This window comes from Dipodomys merriami, unplaced genomic scaffold (assembly GCF_024711535.1).
Source record: "Dipodomys merriami isolate MVZ:Mamm:240054 unplaced genomic scaffold, mDipMer1.0.p SCAF_102, whole genome shotgun sequence".
Classification (NCBI taxonomy): domain Eukaryota; kingdom Metazoa; phylum Chordata; class Mammalia; order Rodentia; family Heteromyidae; genus Dipodomys; species Dipodomys merriami.
The window spans coordinates 4,777,606-4,793,792 of NW_027202294.1; the positions used below are offsets into that span (position 1 = coordinate 4,777,606).

The 16,187-nt window shown below is 39.8% G+C and overlaps 1 protein-coding gene across 1 annotated transcript in view; it reads right to left on the minus strand.

The window, feature by feature from the left end:
- The window catches only part of Abcc2 (ATP binding cassette subfamily C member 2), a 53,550-nt gene extending 38,487 nt beyond the window's left edge, over nt 1–15,063 (minus strand). The window contains exons 1-7 of the mRNA XM_069995548.1: nt 14,939–15,063; nt 12,050–12,223; nt 5,908–6,033; nt 2,879–3,013; nt 2,563–2,670; nt 1,958–2,013; nt 394–628 (exon numbers count right to left, since the gene is read on the minus strand). Coding sequence (XP_069851649.1) covers nt 394–628; nt 1,958–2,013; nt 2,563–2,670; nt 2,879–3,013; nt 5,908–6,033; nt 12,050–12,223; nt 14,939–14,968 — 864 coding nt within the window. The 5' untranslated portion in view covers nt 14,969–15,063. The remainder of the gene's footprint in view (nt 1–393; nt 629–1,957; nt 2,014–2,562; nt 2,671–2,878; nt 3,014–5,907; nt 6,034–12,049; nt 12,224–14,938) is intronic.
- Nucleotides 15,064–16,187: the final 1,124 nt, after the last annotated feature.

Sequence of the window (16,187 nt, forward strand, 5' to 3'; positions counted from 1 at the left end):
CACCTGCTTGAGCCAAAGTGCCACTTCCAGGTTTTCTAAGTATTTTATTGGACATAAGGAGTTTCACGGACTTTTCCTGCCTAGGCTGGCTTTGAATTGTGATCCTCAGATTTCAGCCTCCTGAGTAGTTAGGATTATAGGTGTGAGCTGCTAGAACCTGGCTTATTACTAAAATTATTTTATAATGGGAAATTTAAAATATACTCAAAAAGAGTATATTGTACACTCATGTATCCAACACTAAGGTATTACTAGTATCACAAATATAACTAATACTATAAAATGCATTGAACAGTATAAAGTACTGTAAAAATGTAAGATCAGAATCACTATGACATTGTTTCTTTCCTGAGACATAGAGCACACTCATATAAACATTTGTGGAAAAGTTACCAGGACAAGGACATCTTGACTTTGACTCTGGTTTTTGTCTAAGCCAGGTAGTGTGGCTCCAGATTTCCGCCGGGAATTCTTCTGCTGCCGTCTTTGGAGGGCTCGCTTGGCCTTCTGTAGGTCTCTTGTCATGAATACTTCAAATTTGCTCACTACTGACTTGGTTTTAATATCTTCATCAACATCCCAAATATCTTCAAGTGTCAAAGGTTGCTTGTAACCTTTTAGAACCATGCTGGAATAAGAATGACCCACGTAGTAAGACACTGCTCTGCATCAAAGGCTTTCTCTTTGCTGCCTCTATCAAAACCTGCCTTCCAGATCTGGGATAGAAGGGCCTCTTCTGGACCTTTGAACTTGACAGAGGGATGGGAAGTACATGGGGATAATAAAATGTGTTAGAAGACAATAAGAAAAGGGAAGGAGGGCTATCCCTGTGGAATAATACCTGCAGCCTGTCTATACTCTTGCCTCTCCCAGAGTCTCCATGATGTCTTTAGAAAATGGATTAGGCCCGATAGCTGTTTCCAGCTCTCCAATTTGGAGTTTGAGAACATGGATAGAAAATAAATTACATTTTTATTTATGTAGCTTCTAACTGAACTCTATCATTTCCTTCTAATAAGAGCTCGGTATGATATCTTTGTCACCAGGAGAAGTCATAGATGTTTTCACAGCAAACTTATGCTCATCACTACTTTAAAATTTTGGTCCTTCCAGGAAGTAGCACTGTGACTCAAAGTGGCAGAGCACTAGTTTCAAGTGAAAAAGCTTAGGGACAGTGTCCAGGCCCTGAGTTCAAGCCCCATGACTGACAAAAAAATTATGGTCCTTATTCAACCTATCACTTACTTACCTTGCTACTTACTACATTAATTTAAGAGTACATGTATTATTATATCACAAATTCATTTTAAAATATTTTGGTAACTATATTTCAATGTATCTTATTTCCCTGATAGTCTTCATATCTTTTTTTCTTTTTCTCTTTTTTTTATTGTGAGAATACCATACAGAGGAGTTACAATTTCATGGGCAAGATAACAAGTACATTTCTTATCAAGCATTGTTGCCTCCTCTTTGTTTCCCCTTCCCTTCCCATACTCTCCCCACCTCCCCCCACCCGATCCTCCACCCCCACCAAAGTTGTAAAGTTCATTTTTCGACATAACGACTTGTACATATCTCTTTCATATTTAAAACATCATCTGAGAAGGAGCTCATGGTTTCACTAGCTTGCCAAAGGGGTCCATAGGTACAAAGGCCAAGAATACATATTGTAGACCCAGACCAGCTGCTTCATCCCTTTTCTACCAAGTATGTACCATACTGACTACCTCTACATTTCCCCTCTTCTCCTACTGCCTCTTTCCTTTTCTCCTGTGGAGTTCCCAGGCTCCCAAGAGCAATTATCTTCCATCCATTATGATCCTAATCTGGCCAATAAAGGAGCTAAATTAAACTGATTTACAGAATTGTATTTTAAAATTAACTTTTCCTTCACTTTCAGACTAGTGAGGAAGTAGAAATATGGAAAAAAACCCATACTCCAGGAGTTTCCTACCTGTCATACCAACTAAAGGTAATGCTACTCAGAAATGAAGCCGTGGATGAAGGATTCTGAAAGATACAAAACATTAAAAAGTAAATCAGTTGGAAACAGGACCTCTATGGGACTCTAAAACTTGAAACTGATTTTTCTAGATAACTATGCGGTGTTGAAAATTTGATATGATGCTAGAGTCAGTTGATCAATATAAGCTTATCTGAAGACCATAATCGAATAGAATAATACTCATACTTTCTAGATTGGATGTACACATTAGCCACCTGTGCTGAAGATTTAAGGGTAAATTCATGTTCAGTATAATATGCTTGTCATTATTTCTTTGTATATAAAATATTCGGCAATACAAGTTGAATATCCCTTATCTGAAATGCTTAGTATATCAGGAATTTCAGACTTTGAAAGTTTTTTTTTTGCAATATGCACAGACTTTTTGAAAGTTTCAGATTTGAAGAATTTTGGATTTCAGACTTTCAGATAAGGAATGCTCAAGCTGTATGTATATTATTTGGGGAACAGAGGACTTCCATAACACTTAGATATCTCAAAGTTACATTTGTTAAGGATGAAGTAGTATATGAAATGGGCATATTTAGTCTCACATGTGATGAATCACTTGGTTCTGAACGGGCCGAAAGGATCAGGATCAGGATCTGGAATCCATAGGAGACGAAGTATAGGCAGGAATAGACCATATTAGACTTGCTGTCCTACAGGGGGAGGAGGTTGGAAAAAAATGAGTCTTTTATCCAAGTCTAAACAGTCCAAATGTATCAGTGCTTGTGATTAGAGACTGTTATCAACCCCCTCTCCTATGATACAATTCTATCCTGGAACTCAAATTACTTGATGCCCTTTGCTTTGACTTAGAAGTTGCCCAGAAGTACCTCCTCAAGTCACCTTCTCTTTCCTGCTTACCTGTATGAGTGCCCGGAGCATTGTCTGAAATTGGAAAGTACCACAAAGTATTGAGAGAATCCAGAAAAGGGACAGGTACCAAGAATTCTTCTGTATACACCACAGCCTACTGTGTTGGACCAGCAAAACCAGGATCTAGAAAGAAATCGACATGAAATTCTGAAGCACAGTGTCACTACTAACCAAGTAAAGGAGGGGAGGAAGGTGTCTGATGAAGTGAGAAGAGAGGAGCTCTGAAGGAGATTGTTGATATACATGAATGTCAAATTGTACATTTCCTCACTGATGCTATCTAACTCACTTCTTCCAGTGCTTCATCTCTATTCACCACCTTTGGTAGGAAGTTAGCCAAGAAACAAAAGGGTCAATGTGCATTTTTTTTGGGGGGTCCGGTCATGGGGCCTGAACTCTGGGCCTGGGCGCTGTCCCTCAGCTCTTCAGCTCAAGGCTAGCACTCTACCACTTGAGCCACAGCACCACTTCCGGCTTTTTTCTTTTTGCGTATGTGGTGCTGGGGAATCGAACCCAGGGCCTCATGCATGCAAGGCAAGCGCTCTACCACTGAGCCACCTTCCCAGCCCTCAATGTGCATTTTAGAAGACTTACTTTGGAGCCGGGCACCAGTGGCTCACGCCTGTAATCCTAGCTACTCAGGAGGCTGAGATCTTAGGATCACGGTTCAAATCCAGTCAGGGCAAGAAAGCCAGTCCGGGAGAATCTTATCTCCAATAAACCACTAGAAGACCAGAAGTAGGGCTGTGGCTCAAGTGGTAAAGCACTCGCCTTGAGCTGAAGAGTGCAGAGACAGTGCCCAAGCCCAGAGTTCAAGCCCCACGACCGACCAAAAAAAAAAAAAAGTTACTTTGGGAGTTATGAAAACTTTTCAAGACTCAATGAAAAGGCAGATTCTGATAAATATTTACCAGTTTTCCATGTCTTGATTTTGTAATATTGGGCTAATAAATTAATTCTGACAACACCAAACTTTGCCTTTTATCATCTCACTTACGTGCTATGTTGGTTTCCTAGATCAGGTGCTATGCTAGTAAACCAGTATTGGGGGGAATAAAACTGTGGCTTGCAATTTTCCTGGTATAAACATTTCTTGCTATGGTAGATTTTTAATTCCAACCTGTCACTAAATAAAGATCTGTATATGAACCAGGTCCAGTACACCACTGTCTACATCCTTCTGTGTTTATTCTATAATAGTAATAGCAAACAGAAATTCCCAGCATAGACTTGGCAGGTTATGATATGAAGTGAAGGCAGGTCCAGGAGAGCAAAAGCCTTATTGCCATATACTGTAATGGACCAACTTCTACTCAGTTTCAGCAGACTATTGCTCTGTGAGTGTAGGTCTATAGCTGCAAGATGTTCTCTGATTTTTTTTCAAGAAATTTTGTTAATCTAAGTAAGTTTGGGGTAATCTTTTAAAATGATAGCAACTAATTGAATTGGTTTTTTTGGGGGAGGGGGGTCCGGTTGTGGGGCCTGAACTCTGGGCCTGGGCGCTGTCCCTCAGCTCTTCAGCTCAAGGCTAGAGCTCTACCACTTGAGCCACAGCACCACTTCCGGCTTTTTCTTTTTGCTTATGTGGTGGTGAGGAATCGAACCCAGGGCCTCAGGCATGCAAGGCAAGCGCTCTACCACTGAGCCACCTTCCCAGCCTAATTGAATTGTTTTTAAACACTATACAGGACCTCCAAAAATATGCTTGAAATCTTTGCTATTAAGCTATACAAATAATTCAGTGATGTTTGGTTAGTCACCAATCAATTTAAAATAATAGTTACAACATTAAAAATGTTGACATTACTGGGATTTAAAATCAGGGTCTTACACTTATTAGGCAAGTGTTTTACACTTGAGCCATACCTCCAACGCTTTTTGTTTTAGTTTATTTTTATATAGGGTCTCTTGCTTTTGCTACAGCCAGCCTCAGACCATGATCATCCTATCTACCTCCCATGTAGCTGAAATTACATGGATGACTCATTATGCCCAGCTTGGGGTTTTTTATTGTTTGTTTTGTTTTGTTTTGGTTTGGTTTGGTTTGGTTTGGTTGGTTGGTTGTAGGGCTTGAACTCTGGGCTGGGTGCTGTACCTGAGCTCTTCAGCTCAAGATGAGCAGTCTACCACTTGAGCCACAGTGCCACTTGTGGTTTTCTAGTGGTTAATTGGAGATAAGAATCTCACAGACTTTCCTGCCTGGGCTGACTTTGAACCATGATCCTCAGATCTCAGCCTCCTGAATAGGTAGGATTATAGGCATGAGCCACCAGCACCTGGCCCCAGCTTGTTTTTTTTTTTTTTTTTGGTCAGTCGTGGGGCTTGAACTCTGGGCCTGGGCGCTGTCCCTCAGCTCTTCAGCTTAAGGCGAGTGCTCTACCACTTGAGCCACAGTACCACTTCCGGTTTTCTGATGGTTTATTGGAGATAGGAGTCTCACAGTCTCTCCTGCCTGGGCTGGCTTTGAACCACGATCCTCAGATCTCAGCCTCCTGAGTAGCTAGGATTACAGGCGTGAGCCACCAGCACCTGGCCCCAGCTTGTTTTTGAGACAGGGTCTCACTAACTTTTTACATGGGTTGACCACAAACCCTGATCTTCATCTCTCTGCCTCCTGAATAGCTGAGATTATAAGAAAGAATGATTACACCTATCCTCCCTCCACTCCTTTTATATCATCACCCTTATATCTCATCTATGATCCTAAAAGCAGAGAAGGCTTTAAAAATTAGATGAAATCTAAGGTTTCATCCCATTACAACATTACAATCAAACTTTGCTTCCCTCTAAATCCTTGAGAAATATAGATAGAAAATGTTCTTTAATTTTTTAAACAATTTACTGTGTTTTTTGTTTATCTGGATAACTTTCTTAATGATCAATAAAAATGGTATCACCAAAAAAAAAGAGAAATATAGATAGAATTGGATGTAATTTTACCACATAAGCATACACTTCAGCTAGACGTCTGTAAGTAGACAGAAGATAAACATGGTGAAAGTGGTGATAGGCCTTACCCATGTGCACAGGTAGAGGATTGGATTTGTATATTTAACAGGAGGGATAGTGGCTTGTCCAGAGTCTTCTGTGAGTACAAAGGCCAGCTCTATAGCTGCTAGTATAATCAGAGACCCGACGAGTACCTGACAAGGAAAAAAGATGGTTGTTAAGCTCATGTCATTCTTTATAAGGCTCTGCTTTCCAGAAATGGATGGGGAAAATAGTATATAGAGATTCAAACCACACAATGAATATTTTGAAGTGAACAGACATAGAGTTCAAGTAAGAATTTAGTTCAAAATACATCTTGATGAATATTTTTAAGAAATGCTAAGTGTGAGGGCTGGACGTGGTGACTCCATTCTAAGGACAGAAAATGGTGCAAATGATAGTGTTGATTTTCAAGATTAGGTCATAAAAAGCAATGTAGTTTCTTTCTTTTTGTTTTCTCTGTCATATCACTCACTCTGGGGAAATCTTCAAGCACCTGCCATGAAGGCATTCAAATTGCTCTAGGGAGAGGTTCTCTTGAGTAGGAAGCAAGATCTCTTGCCAATAGACACATGGGTTTAGCCAACAAGCCAAGTGTTTAGGCCAGAACCTTATAAGAAACCCTGAAACAGAACCTAGGTAAGTAGCTCCCAAATAAAAAATATTCTTTAAGATGGGGGACTTATTGCACAGTTACAGAAAGTTAACGGAAAGCAGAATCCCCTTAGCCTAACTGGGATGATAACCTTTCATTTTTTTCAATATTAACTTTTGAAGTACTATTACAAACAATTGTGACTATTTAACCCTAGGAAGCCAAAAGAAACTGTCCTATGAATCCAGGTTGCTAGTGGCTCATACCTGTAATCCTAGCTACTCAGGAGGCTGAGATCTGAGGATTATGGTTCAAAGCCAGTGCAGGCAGGAAAGTCCATGAGACTCTTTATCTCCATTAACCACCAGAAAACCAAAAGTAGTACTGTGACACAAAGTGGTAGAGCATTAGCCTTGAGTGAGTGAAAAAAATCTCACAGTGCCCAGGCACTGAGTTCAAAGCCTACGACTCTCTCTCCCTCTCCCTTTCCCTCTCCCCCCTCCTTCTCTCTCTCTCTCTCTCTCTCTCTCTCTCTCTCTCTCTCTCTCTCTCTCTCTCTCTCTCTCTCTCTCTCTCTCTCTCTCTCTCTCTCACCCACACCCACACCCACACCCACCCACACCCACACCCACACCCACACACACACACACACACACACACACACACACACACACACACACACACACACACACACACACACACAAAAGGGCCTAAGAGCTCAAGACTTAATCCTTATTGTATCATGTTAAAGACTCATTCCCCAGCCATCAGGAAGATCGCTGCTGAGGAGAGAAACAGCCCCTAAATGAAGACCTTTACTACTATCTCCCTTTCCACCTCCATGCATTATTATAAATCTCACTCATCTAGAATGGCTCTGACAAAGTCCTTTGTAAAGAAAAGCAGCCAAGGAGATTACTGTACCTTAATAGGATCAGTGCAATATTTAACCAAGGAAGCCAGTGGGACATGTTAATATCAGGAATTAATTTCCTCAAGTACATCATACACTATATTGTACTTGCTTCCTGATAAACATTAAGGTTTCAGGTCAGGGGAGAAACAATAATTTAGAGATGAAGTTATGTTGCCCTTAGGAAATAGGAGGTAAAAATAGAGTTCAGCACTCATCCTTGAGAATGGCTAGATAGAGTGACTACTAACCAGGAGACCAGACTGGCTTTAAGCCTCAGGACTGGCAAAAATAAAATAAAGGCTGGGAAGGTGGCTCAGTGGTAGAGTGCTAGCCTCGCATGCATGATGCCTGGACTCAATTCCTCAGCACCATCTAAGTAGAAAAAGCTGGAAGTGGCACTGTAGCTCAAATGGTAGAACACTAGCCTTGAGCTGAATTGCTGAGGGACAGCGCCCAGGCCCAGAATTCAGGCCCCATGACCAACAAATAAATAAATAAAAATAAAATAAAACAAACAAAAAGAATGAAAGGTTTATTATGGCTTATAATTTTAGATCTTTCAATTCATGGTCTTTGGGGCTTATGGAAGTACAACATGGCAGGAGCCTAGGGAGGCCTATTTAGGAAGCAGAGACAAAAGAGGAAAGAGTCCCAATTAATCTTTCTTTCAATAAAGGGAATATTTTGATTATTTTTCTTTTCAGTTTCTCTTCAATGGCACACTCCTAGTGACCTAACTTCCTTATCCTAGGCCCCATCTTCTAAAAGTTTTACCAGTTTCTGGTATGGTACAGATTAGTGATTAAGACTTTAACATATAATCCTTTGGGGGACATTTAAGATCCTCCCCACAGCAGAGAGTAAGGATGGGAAACAACAGAAATCAGAGGTTTAACTGAAGTTGTGTGTTCAGATCTGGTATAATTATGCTAGTCATTTTCTTCTCTCACCTATTCCACTCCATTACTGTAAACACACTGACAACAACTATATCAATCAACTCCACAGGTCAGACTAAAGCAAAATAAATACTCTCCTACAGAGGAGGGCTGTGCATGTAGTGTGGGTATTGGTGCTCCAGAGGGAATGTGATGGAATGTGTCTTCATTTGCGGGAACCTGGCAAGTCTGCAGAGATATTTGTCCAGGACACAGAGCTCACCATCGGGCCTCTACTGGGGAGAGGCCAGATGGGAAAGCCAACTTAAGTATTAGCAGGGAGATCTTCTTTAGCAATAGGTTAATTATATCTTTTCTATATATTAATTCTCTTGGGCTTTAACTTAGAAATGCAAATAGAATTAGAAATGGTTAGTTGAAAAAAAAAACAAACCTCAATACTAGCAACGAAGACAGTCAATGTAATTAATACAATAGTTGGTTCTGGTATTAAACAAATAGAAATTATTAAGTGAACCGAACAGAATTTTAAATTATTTAAAAATTAATGTAAGATTTGGGGAGATATTGCATCCAAAAATAGTGGCTTTGTTAAATGAAAAGGTATATTCTGAAATCAAGAAGAATCATTATAGATTGCTTCTGAAAAACTGGAAGAAAACATTGGGGAAATCTAGAATGTAGGGAGAAAAAAGGAAAAAACGATTCTAAAAAGGGAGAGAAGAAGACACAGATTAAGGAGAATCCATTCAGAGAATTCAACATCAATTCACTCAGTGACATATTCTAGATGATTTACTAAGCACATATCTTTAAACAAACTGACCTAGGGAGTAACTCACAGGTTAATCAAGTAGGCTAACTAAGTCCAGACAAGATAAACACTACACTAATAACCAAATAAAGGCAACAGATGAGGCAGAGAGGACAAAGTCCAAAGGTAGATAGAAAAAGAAGCTGCAAAATAAATAAAGTTCAGGATTGAAACAAGATCAGGGTTGTAACAGAAGAATTGGAATGTTGTTACAATTATATTTATGATTATGTTGAGAAAACAATGAATTATTTTGAACATTTTAAGAAGCACTTGGAGTAAAGAACAAAAAATTCAAATTCAAATTATAAATTAATATCCAGAGATAATGTTAGAATGAACAGATTATTAACTACTGGGGGAGGGGGAAGAGTTAATACATTCTTTTTCTTTTTCTCTATAGAGGCTTGTGCTTTCGAGTTAAAACAGAATGTGGTGTATTCACACAAAAGAATAGCATTCCTCCACAAAAAGGAATGAAGTAACAATACTACTTTGGAAACATTGTACTAAGTTAAAGAAGTCAACCATAAAAGTCTATATATTGCATGATTCCACTCATATGAAATGTGTAGAACAGGAAACCTCTACAGGCAGCAAGTCGATTAGTGGTTGCTTAAGTATAAAGAAAAGGGAAACACAGAAGTTAAAGAATTTTTCAATGGACTTTGAAAATGTTCTAAACTTGACTCTGGTGATGGTTGTTCCTATCTTTAAATGTACTAAAAACACTGAATTATATTGAAATGTGAGGATTATGTGGAATGTAAATTATTATTATTATTATTATTATTATTGGTGCCAGGACTGGAGTTTGATCTCAGGACCTGGTGCAGTCTCAGCTGTTTTTGCTCAAGGTTAGCACTCTATCACTTGACCCATACCTCCTCTTCTGATTTTTTTGCTGGTTAGTTGGAGATAATAGCCTCACATACTTTCCTGCCCTGGGTTGGCTTTGAACCATGGTCTTTAGATTTCAGCTTTGCAAGTAGCTAGGATTACAAAATGAATCATTGCTACTTGGCTAAAATTAGATTTTATTAGGAAAAATAATAGTTTGCTCATTACCCAACCTCTTGTTGGAAGATCAAAAAGAAAAAAATAAATAAATAACTGGACTGGTCAGAATGTTTAGAGTCTAATAAACTGTGGACTTAATCCCTAGTCCTAGGGTAAATTTTTTCCCCCAGGTCCTGGGGCTTGAACTCAGGGCCTGAGAGCTGTCCCTGAGCTTCTTTTGTGCAAGGTTAGTGCTCTACCAGTTGAACCACAGTGTCCATTTTGGATTTTTGTGAGAAGTTTATTGGAGTTGAGTCTCATGTACTTGTTGGCCCTGTGGCCAAACCACTATCCTCACATCTCAGCCTTCAGAGTAGCTAAGATTGAAGACATGAGCCACCAAGTGCCCTGCTTGCTAGGGTGAATTTAACATAAACATTTCAACAAATGTTGAATTCAACCTCAGCACTTAATACATGCCAAGTCCTATGATAGTTATTTAGGCCAACAAGGGAGAAAGTAAATCTGCTCCAACTCTCAGAGACTGTTCTTTTCCTTTCCAGTCTAACAAACCCATTCTTAGCCCCCATCCTAAAGTGTTTATGTAAATCCCACTTTCTGTGGCCAAGCTTTTTCCTGTCTCAAATTCCAGGTTAGTAGATCACAGATACATGTGAGCACAGAGGAAAGAAAGATATTGTGCCTTTCTAAAAACTGGTTTTAAAATGAGGACAGAAAATTTTAAAAAAGAAAAACCCCTAGTGAATAAAGCAGATGGTAGATTTTATGATGTAACTTCACAACTTTCATGGAAGATTTTGGGTCCTACAAGACCCCTTCCTAAGTTAGTAACTCTGACTGTGAGTTCCTCACTTTGTTCTTCCAGGTTTCTCTGTCATAGCCCATACCCCTTCTATGATTTCCCTATTCAGGCTTACCTGAGGTCATTTATAAACAACTCTTCTTCCCTCCAATGTGAGAGGAAAACTCTAGGGCTCATAGAATTCTGGGAATTCTATTTTGGGAAAAATGGAAACCTAGTTGTCATCCAAGTTTGGTAGATGAGTGATGATTGCATTGCCTCTATGTTGCAGAAGATGCATTATATAATTCAATTTTCACTTTTTGGTAAGTGCCAGCTACACTGCTGATTTATTAGGGCAGCTTAAAGACCTGTGATCCAGTCAGTGTTTGCTTCCCAGATATAGGAAAAATATTAACAATTTGAACCATTACTTTTGTTTGTGTCTCTGCTCTCTAAATCCATAGGAATTAAAAGTCACTATTCTTATGTAAAATCATAGCCATTTTGATGAAGAAATAAGGCAAGAAGGAGGCCAGTGAGGCACAGGGAAGACCCAAAGCATTGTTTTGCCTGGCAAAGCAGTACCTGGTAAAACTAAGAAGATACCATAAAGAGAGAGAGAGAGAGAGAGAGAGAGAGAGAGAGAGAGAGAGAGAGAGAGAGAGAGACAGAGACAGAGAGACAGAGAGACAGAGAGACAGAGAGACAGAGAGACAGAGAGACAGAGAGACAGAGAGACAGAGAGAGAGAGAGAGAGAGAGAGAGAGAGAGAGAGACTAAGACACCATAAAAATGTTAAAAGAATTAAAAAGAATAAGAAGCTGGGCGGCGGTGGCTCACGCCTGTAATCCTAGCTACTCAGGAGACTGAGATCTGAGGATCACAGTTCAAAGCCAGCCTGGGCAGGAAAGTATGTGAGACTCTTATCTCCAATAAACCACTCAGAAAACTGGAAGTGATGCTGTGACTCAAATGGTAGAGTGTTCACCTTGAGGTGAAGAGCACAGGGAGAATGCCCAGGCCCAGAGTTCAAGACTCATGACTGACCAAAAAAAAAAAAAAAAAGAAAGAAAGAAAGAAAAGAAAAAAGAGAAGCTGTGCCACAAGGAAGTAGAGTAAAAATAGAGAGGGTTACTGTACCTGTTTAGCGAGGTAGAATTTAGTTATAGAAGATGTCTTGGTTCTGGATCTATATACATGGAAAAGTTGCCAAGGTGCCAGGAGCCAAAGAAAACCCAGGGGAATCCATACCAGAACAGTCTGTTCAAAACAAAGTGGCAGGTCTGCCTCCGGGGTATTCAGGTATGAGGAATTCTGAGAAGGTAGAAAGTATTTCTGGATACATGCATTCTTTTAAACAAGCCCATCCCCAACACACCCTACAAGCTCCCAAGTAATTTTCAAATTCAACTCCACATCTATATCCAGCCTTACCCTTTAAATATGTGCTTCCTTGGGCAGCCCAAATACTAAAACTGGAATTCTTTATATTTTCTTGTTCATCCTCATTGACATAAATGCTCTACTTCATGATGTTTAGTGACTTTTCTAGCCATCTCAATCTCTAAGCACCTATTTTTCTGTTATTTCTACACCAGCTATGCTAGATAATGCAAATTTTTGCATCAGCTCTTCTGAGTGAAACTCAAAATATTTGCCAAATTTTAAGAAAAGGGACTATTTCTCAATGCAATGGGGAGAATATCTACCTGGATATAAAATTGTATTATTATTTATTTTCTAGCACTAGATGAGCTCACTGTCAAATGGTCAAACATGTAGGCACTAGTCAACAGAACACCCATTCATCATATGACATATGGACCTATATGGTCTAAAGGGCATATTTAAAAAAAAAAAAATCAAGACAGTTTGGTCAATTTAAGCACAAGATCAACAGAGAGCTCCCAGCAAGGTCTGCACCAGTCTTTGTACACTGTAAAATTGAAGTAAAGAGTCTGAGTCCAAGTAACTTCTTACAGCTACCTTGGTGCCTCTTGCTGAGTTGAGGGAATTTTCCACCCAGCACTGAAAAGCCTAGGGTGAGAGAAGCCATTCAGTAAATGCAGATGCCTAGCTTAAGGTGAACTAGGAGGGCTCTGCTTTAGAAAAATGCAGATTGTCATAGCTTTAGAAAAGCTTTGCATAGAGAATGTTCAGACTCTGCCTTGATTATTACCTCCCTAAATGGCTTGGATCACACACCTCCGAGTAGCCTCTAAGACTTCCCCCTATATAGAAAGTTGAGGTGTAACTTCCCTAGATAGAAAAGTTCTGCTGGTACCTGTGCTTGTACCTGAGCATGTCCATATAAGGTCTGCTTTTGCTGAGGCTTGGTCTCTACCCCAAGCATGTTGTTGTTGTCTTAAAAAGCTTGGTGCCGGGGCTGGGAAGGTAGCTCAGCGGTAGAGTGCATGCCTTGCAAGCATGAGGCCCTGGGTTCGATTCCTCAGCACCACATAAACAGAAAAAGCCGGAAGTGGTGCTGTGGCTCCAGTGTTAGAGTGCTAGCCTTGAGCTGAAGAGCTGAGGGACAGCGCCCAGGCCCAGAGTTCAGGCCCCATGACTGGCAAAAAAAAAAAAAAAAAAAAAAAAAAAAAGCTTGGTGCCAGCTTTGTGTGGGGCTGCTGGTCTTTGAAACGGGAGTACACCATGTAGTCGCTTGCCCTTTAATAAAGACTCTCAATTCGATCTTTCAAAATGTGGCTTCTCTGTTTTCTCACCATACAACACAATAAATAGAAGTGTCTTGTGGTTGGGAGACCACTGAGTTGTGTGAATGCAGATTTAAAAATTTTTCCTTTAGTTTAAAATTGTTTCATATGAGTATTGGTACAGACTCTATAAAAAAAAAGTTGAAGTGCCTGATTTGTCAGGTAATCTCAGGACTTCTCAAGAAGTGATGGTGGGCACTGGTGGCTCACACCTCTAATCCTAGCTACTCATGAGGTAAGATCTGAGAATCATGGTTTAAAGCCAGCCTGGGCAGGAAAATCCATGAGACATTTATCTCCAATTTACCACCAGAACACCGGAAATGGCACTGTGACTCAAAGTGGTAGAGCACTAGCCATGAGCCATAGAGCTCAGGGACAGTCCCAGGACTGACAAAGAAAAAAGAAAAAAAAAAACCCCACCTTCCTGTGGTATTCATGTCCTGGTCTGATCTGACAGTGCTAGAAATAATCTCTGTCTCTCACTCTCTTTCTCTCTCTCATGTTAATGGGGGGCTTAAACTCAGAGGCTCAACTGAGTTTTCTGCCACAACTCCAGCTCCAGCATTTGACTGATTAATTGGAGATGGAGTCTTTCTGACTTTTCTGCTCAGGTTGGGTTGAACATGATCTTCCAATTATCTGCCTCCCGAATAGTTAAAAATAAGTATGGCACAGGGGCACCCAGCTTAATTCTCTATTCCACTAAGCTACTTGATAATGGTGGCTGCCTTCTATCTTGAAACTCTCTGCTGAGGCTTCTAGATGTTATACTATTCTTTATGCTCCCAAATACCTGACCACTCCTTCAGTGGTGCTTCTTCTTTACCTTCTCAAAACACAGTATTGCCAATTCTAATTGTTCAAAAATTATCTCAGAAGCCTAAACTTGCACCCATCCTCATCTTCTGGTCTATACTCTGTTACCAGTTCCTCTAGAACATATTATTACCATATTATTATCCACATATCTCAATACTCAGTCATAGAGCTTCTCTTTTTAGCCCCCAAAGTGTATAAAAATTATCATTACTAACACCAAAGAAATCGGAAAGTTTTCCCCCCTCATTTCTTTGTGGAGAAGGCAATATTGTAAGTAGCTAGTCCAAGAAAACAGTCTGAGATACACAAAATACATGTTAAAGAATAAATTCTATTATCTTTTCCTCTGGAGGCAGTGTGAATTGTCTTTTTATTCAAAAGCCTGAGCTATAATCCAGTTTCACTGCTAACTTTTCTTGTTGCTGCCTACTCTAGTAAAATATACCTCTACTCTTGAGTTGAAAAAACAATGAGAATAAATGTAATATCTCACCCAAAAAGTAGAGTTGCAGAAGTTCTCCATAATGATTCTTGGATAACTTCTTGAAGGAAGACTTCTATGGCTGTGTTCTTTCTTCTTTCTTCTTTTCCTTTAAGAAGGTGGACTGTAACTACCAATGTGTTCTTCCCATTTTGATGCGCCTATTAAAGGTAGGTCTCCTGACCTTTCATCCCAACAACTTAATAGTTAACCTTGCCTGGATGCATGCCTACCACATCCCAGTGCATAGACATGTGACCTGGGATTTCCAGGGACAGATAAAACTTTCAAGCTCCTAAACCTCAAGCTTCAAACCTCCACAGTATCACCATATATCAAAGGAACCATGAAGAGATGTCAGGTCTCAGTTTCTTGAGTAACTAGGATTATAGGTGTGAGCCACCAGCACCAGGCCACATCTTAACCATTTCTAAGTATACAATTCAGCAGTTTTAGTGAATTCTGGAGAATTTTTCACCTCACAAACAACTTCCCACTTCGTCCTCTTTCTAGCAAATCACATATAATTTTAATACAGGGCATCTCAAATGAACAATAAGACATTCTTCCCAACATATTAAAGTGTAAACATCGGGGCTGGGAAGTTGGCTCAGTGGTAGAGCGCTTGCCTTGCATGCCTGAGGCCCTGGGTTCGATTCCTCAGCACCATATAAGAAAAAAGCTGGAAGTGGCGCTGTGGCTCAAGTGGTAGAGTGCTAGCCTTGAGCTGAAGAGCTAAGGGACAGTGCCCAAGCCCAGAGTTCAATACAAATGCAACTATACTTCTGAAATTATATAGCAGAACTCAGTTATAATAACTTACTTAAATAATCAATAATGCAAGAACTTTTCTAATAGTACCATTGAGATTATCATTGTTCACACACATACTACCCTGTAAGGAACTCAAGTCATCAGAGAATACAGGACAAATTAGTTTTAACTTAAGTACAGTATGTTCTGTGTATGTGTGGGTACCAGTCTTGGGGCTTGAACTCAGGATGGGTGCTATCCTTGAACTTTTTTGTTCTACCATTTGAGACACAACTATACTTCCTAAGCACAGTATTTTTATGGCTCTCCTAGTAAGAGTAAATACAATAGTATCTGTGCAGAAAACACTATAGTCTGAATAGACAAAGTATAATTAAATATGAAGAGTGATTTAGAAAAATGAGCTGGAATGATTTTTGGAAAATGGCAGGAAATAGAGGAATAACTTCATTTGGTCAACCCCAACAAATTGTAGTTAGGAAGATTA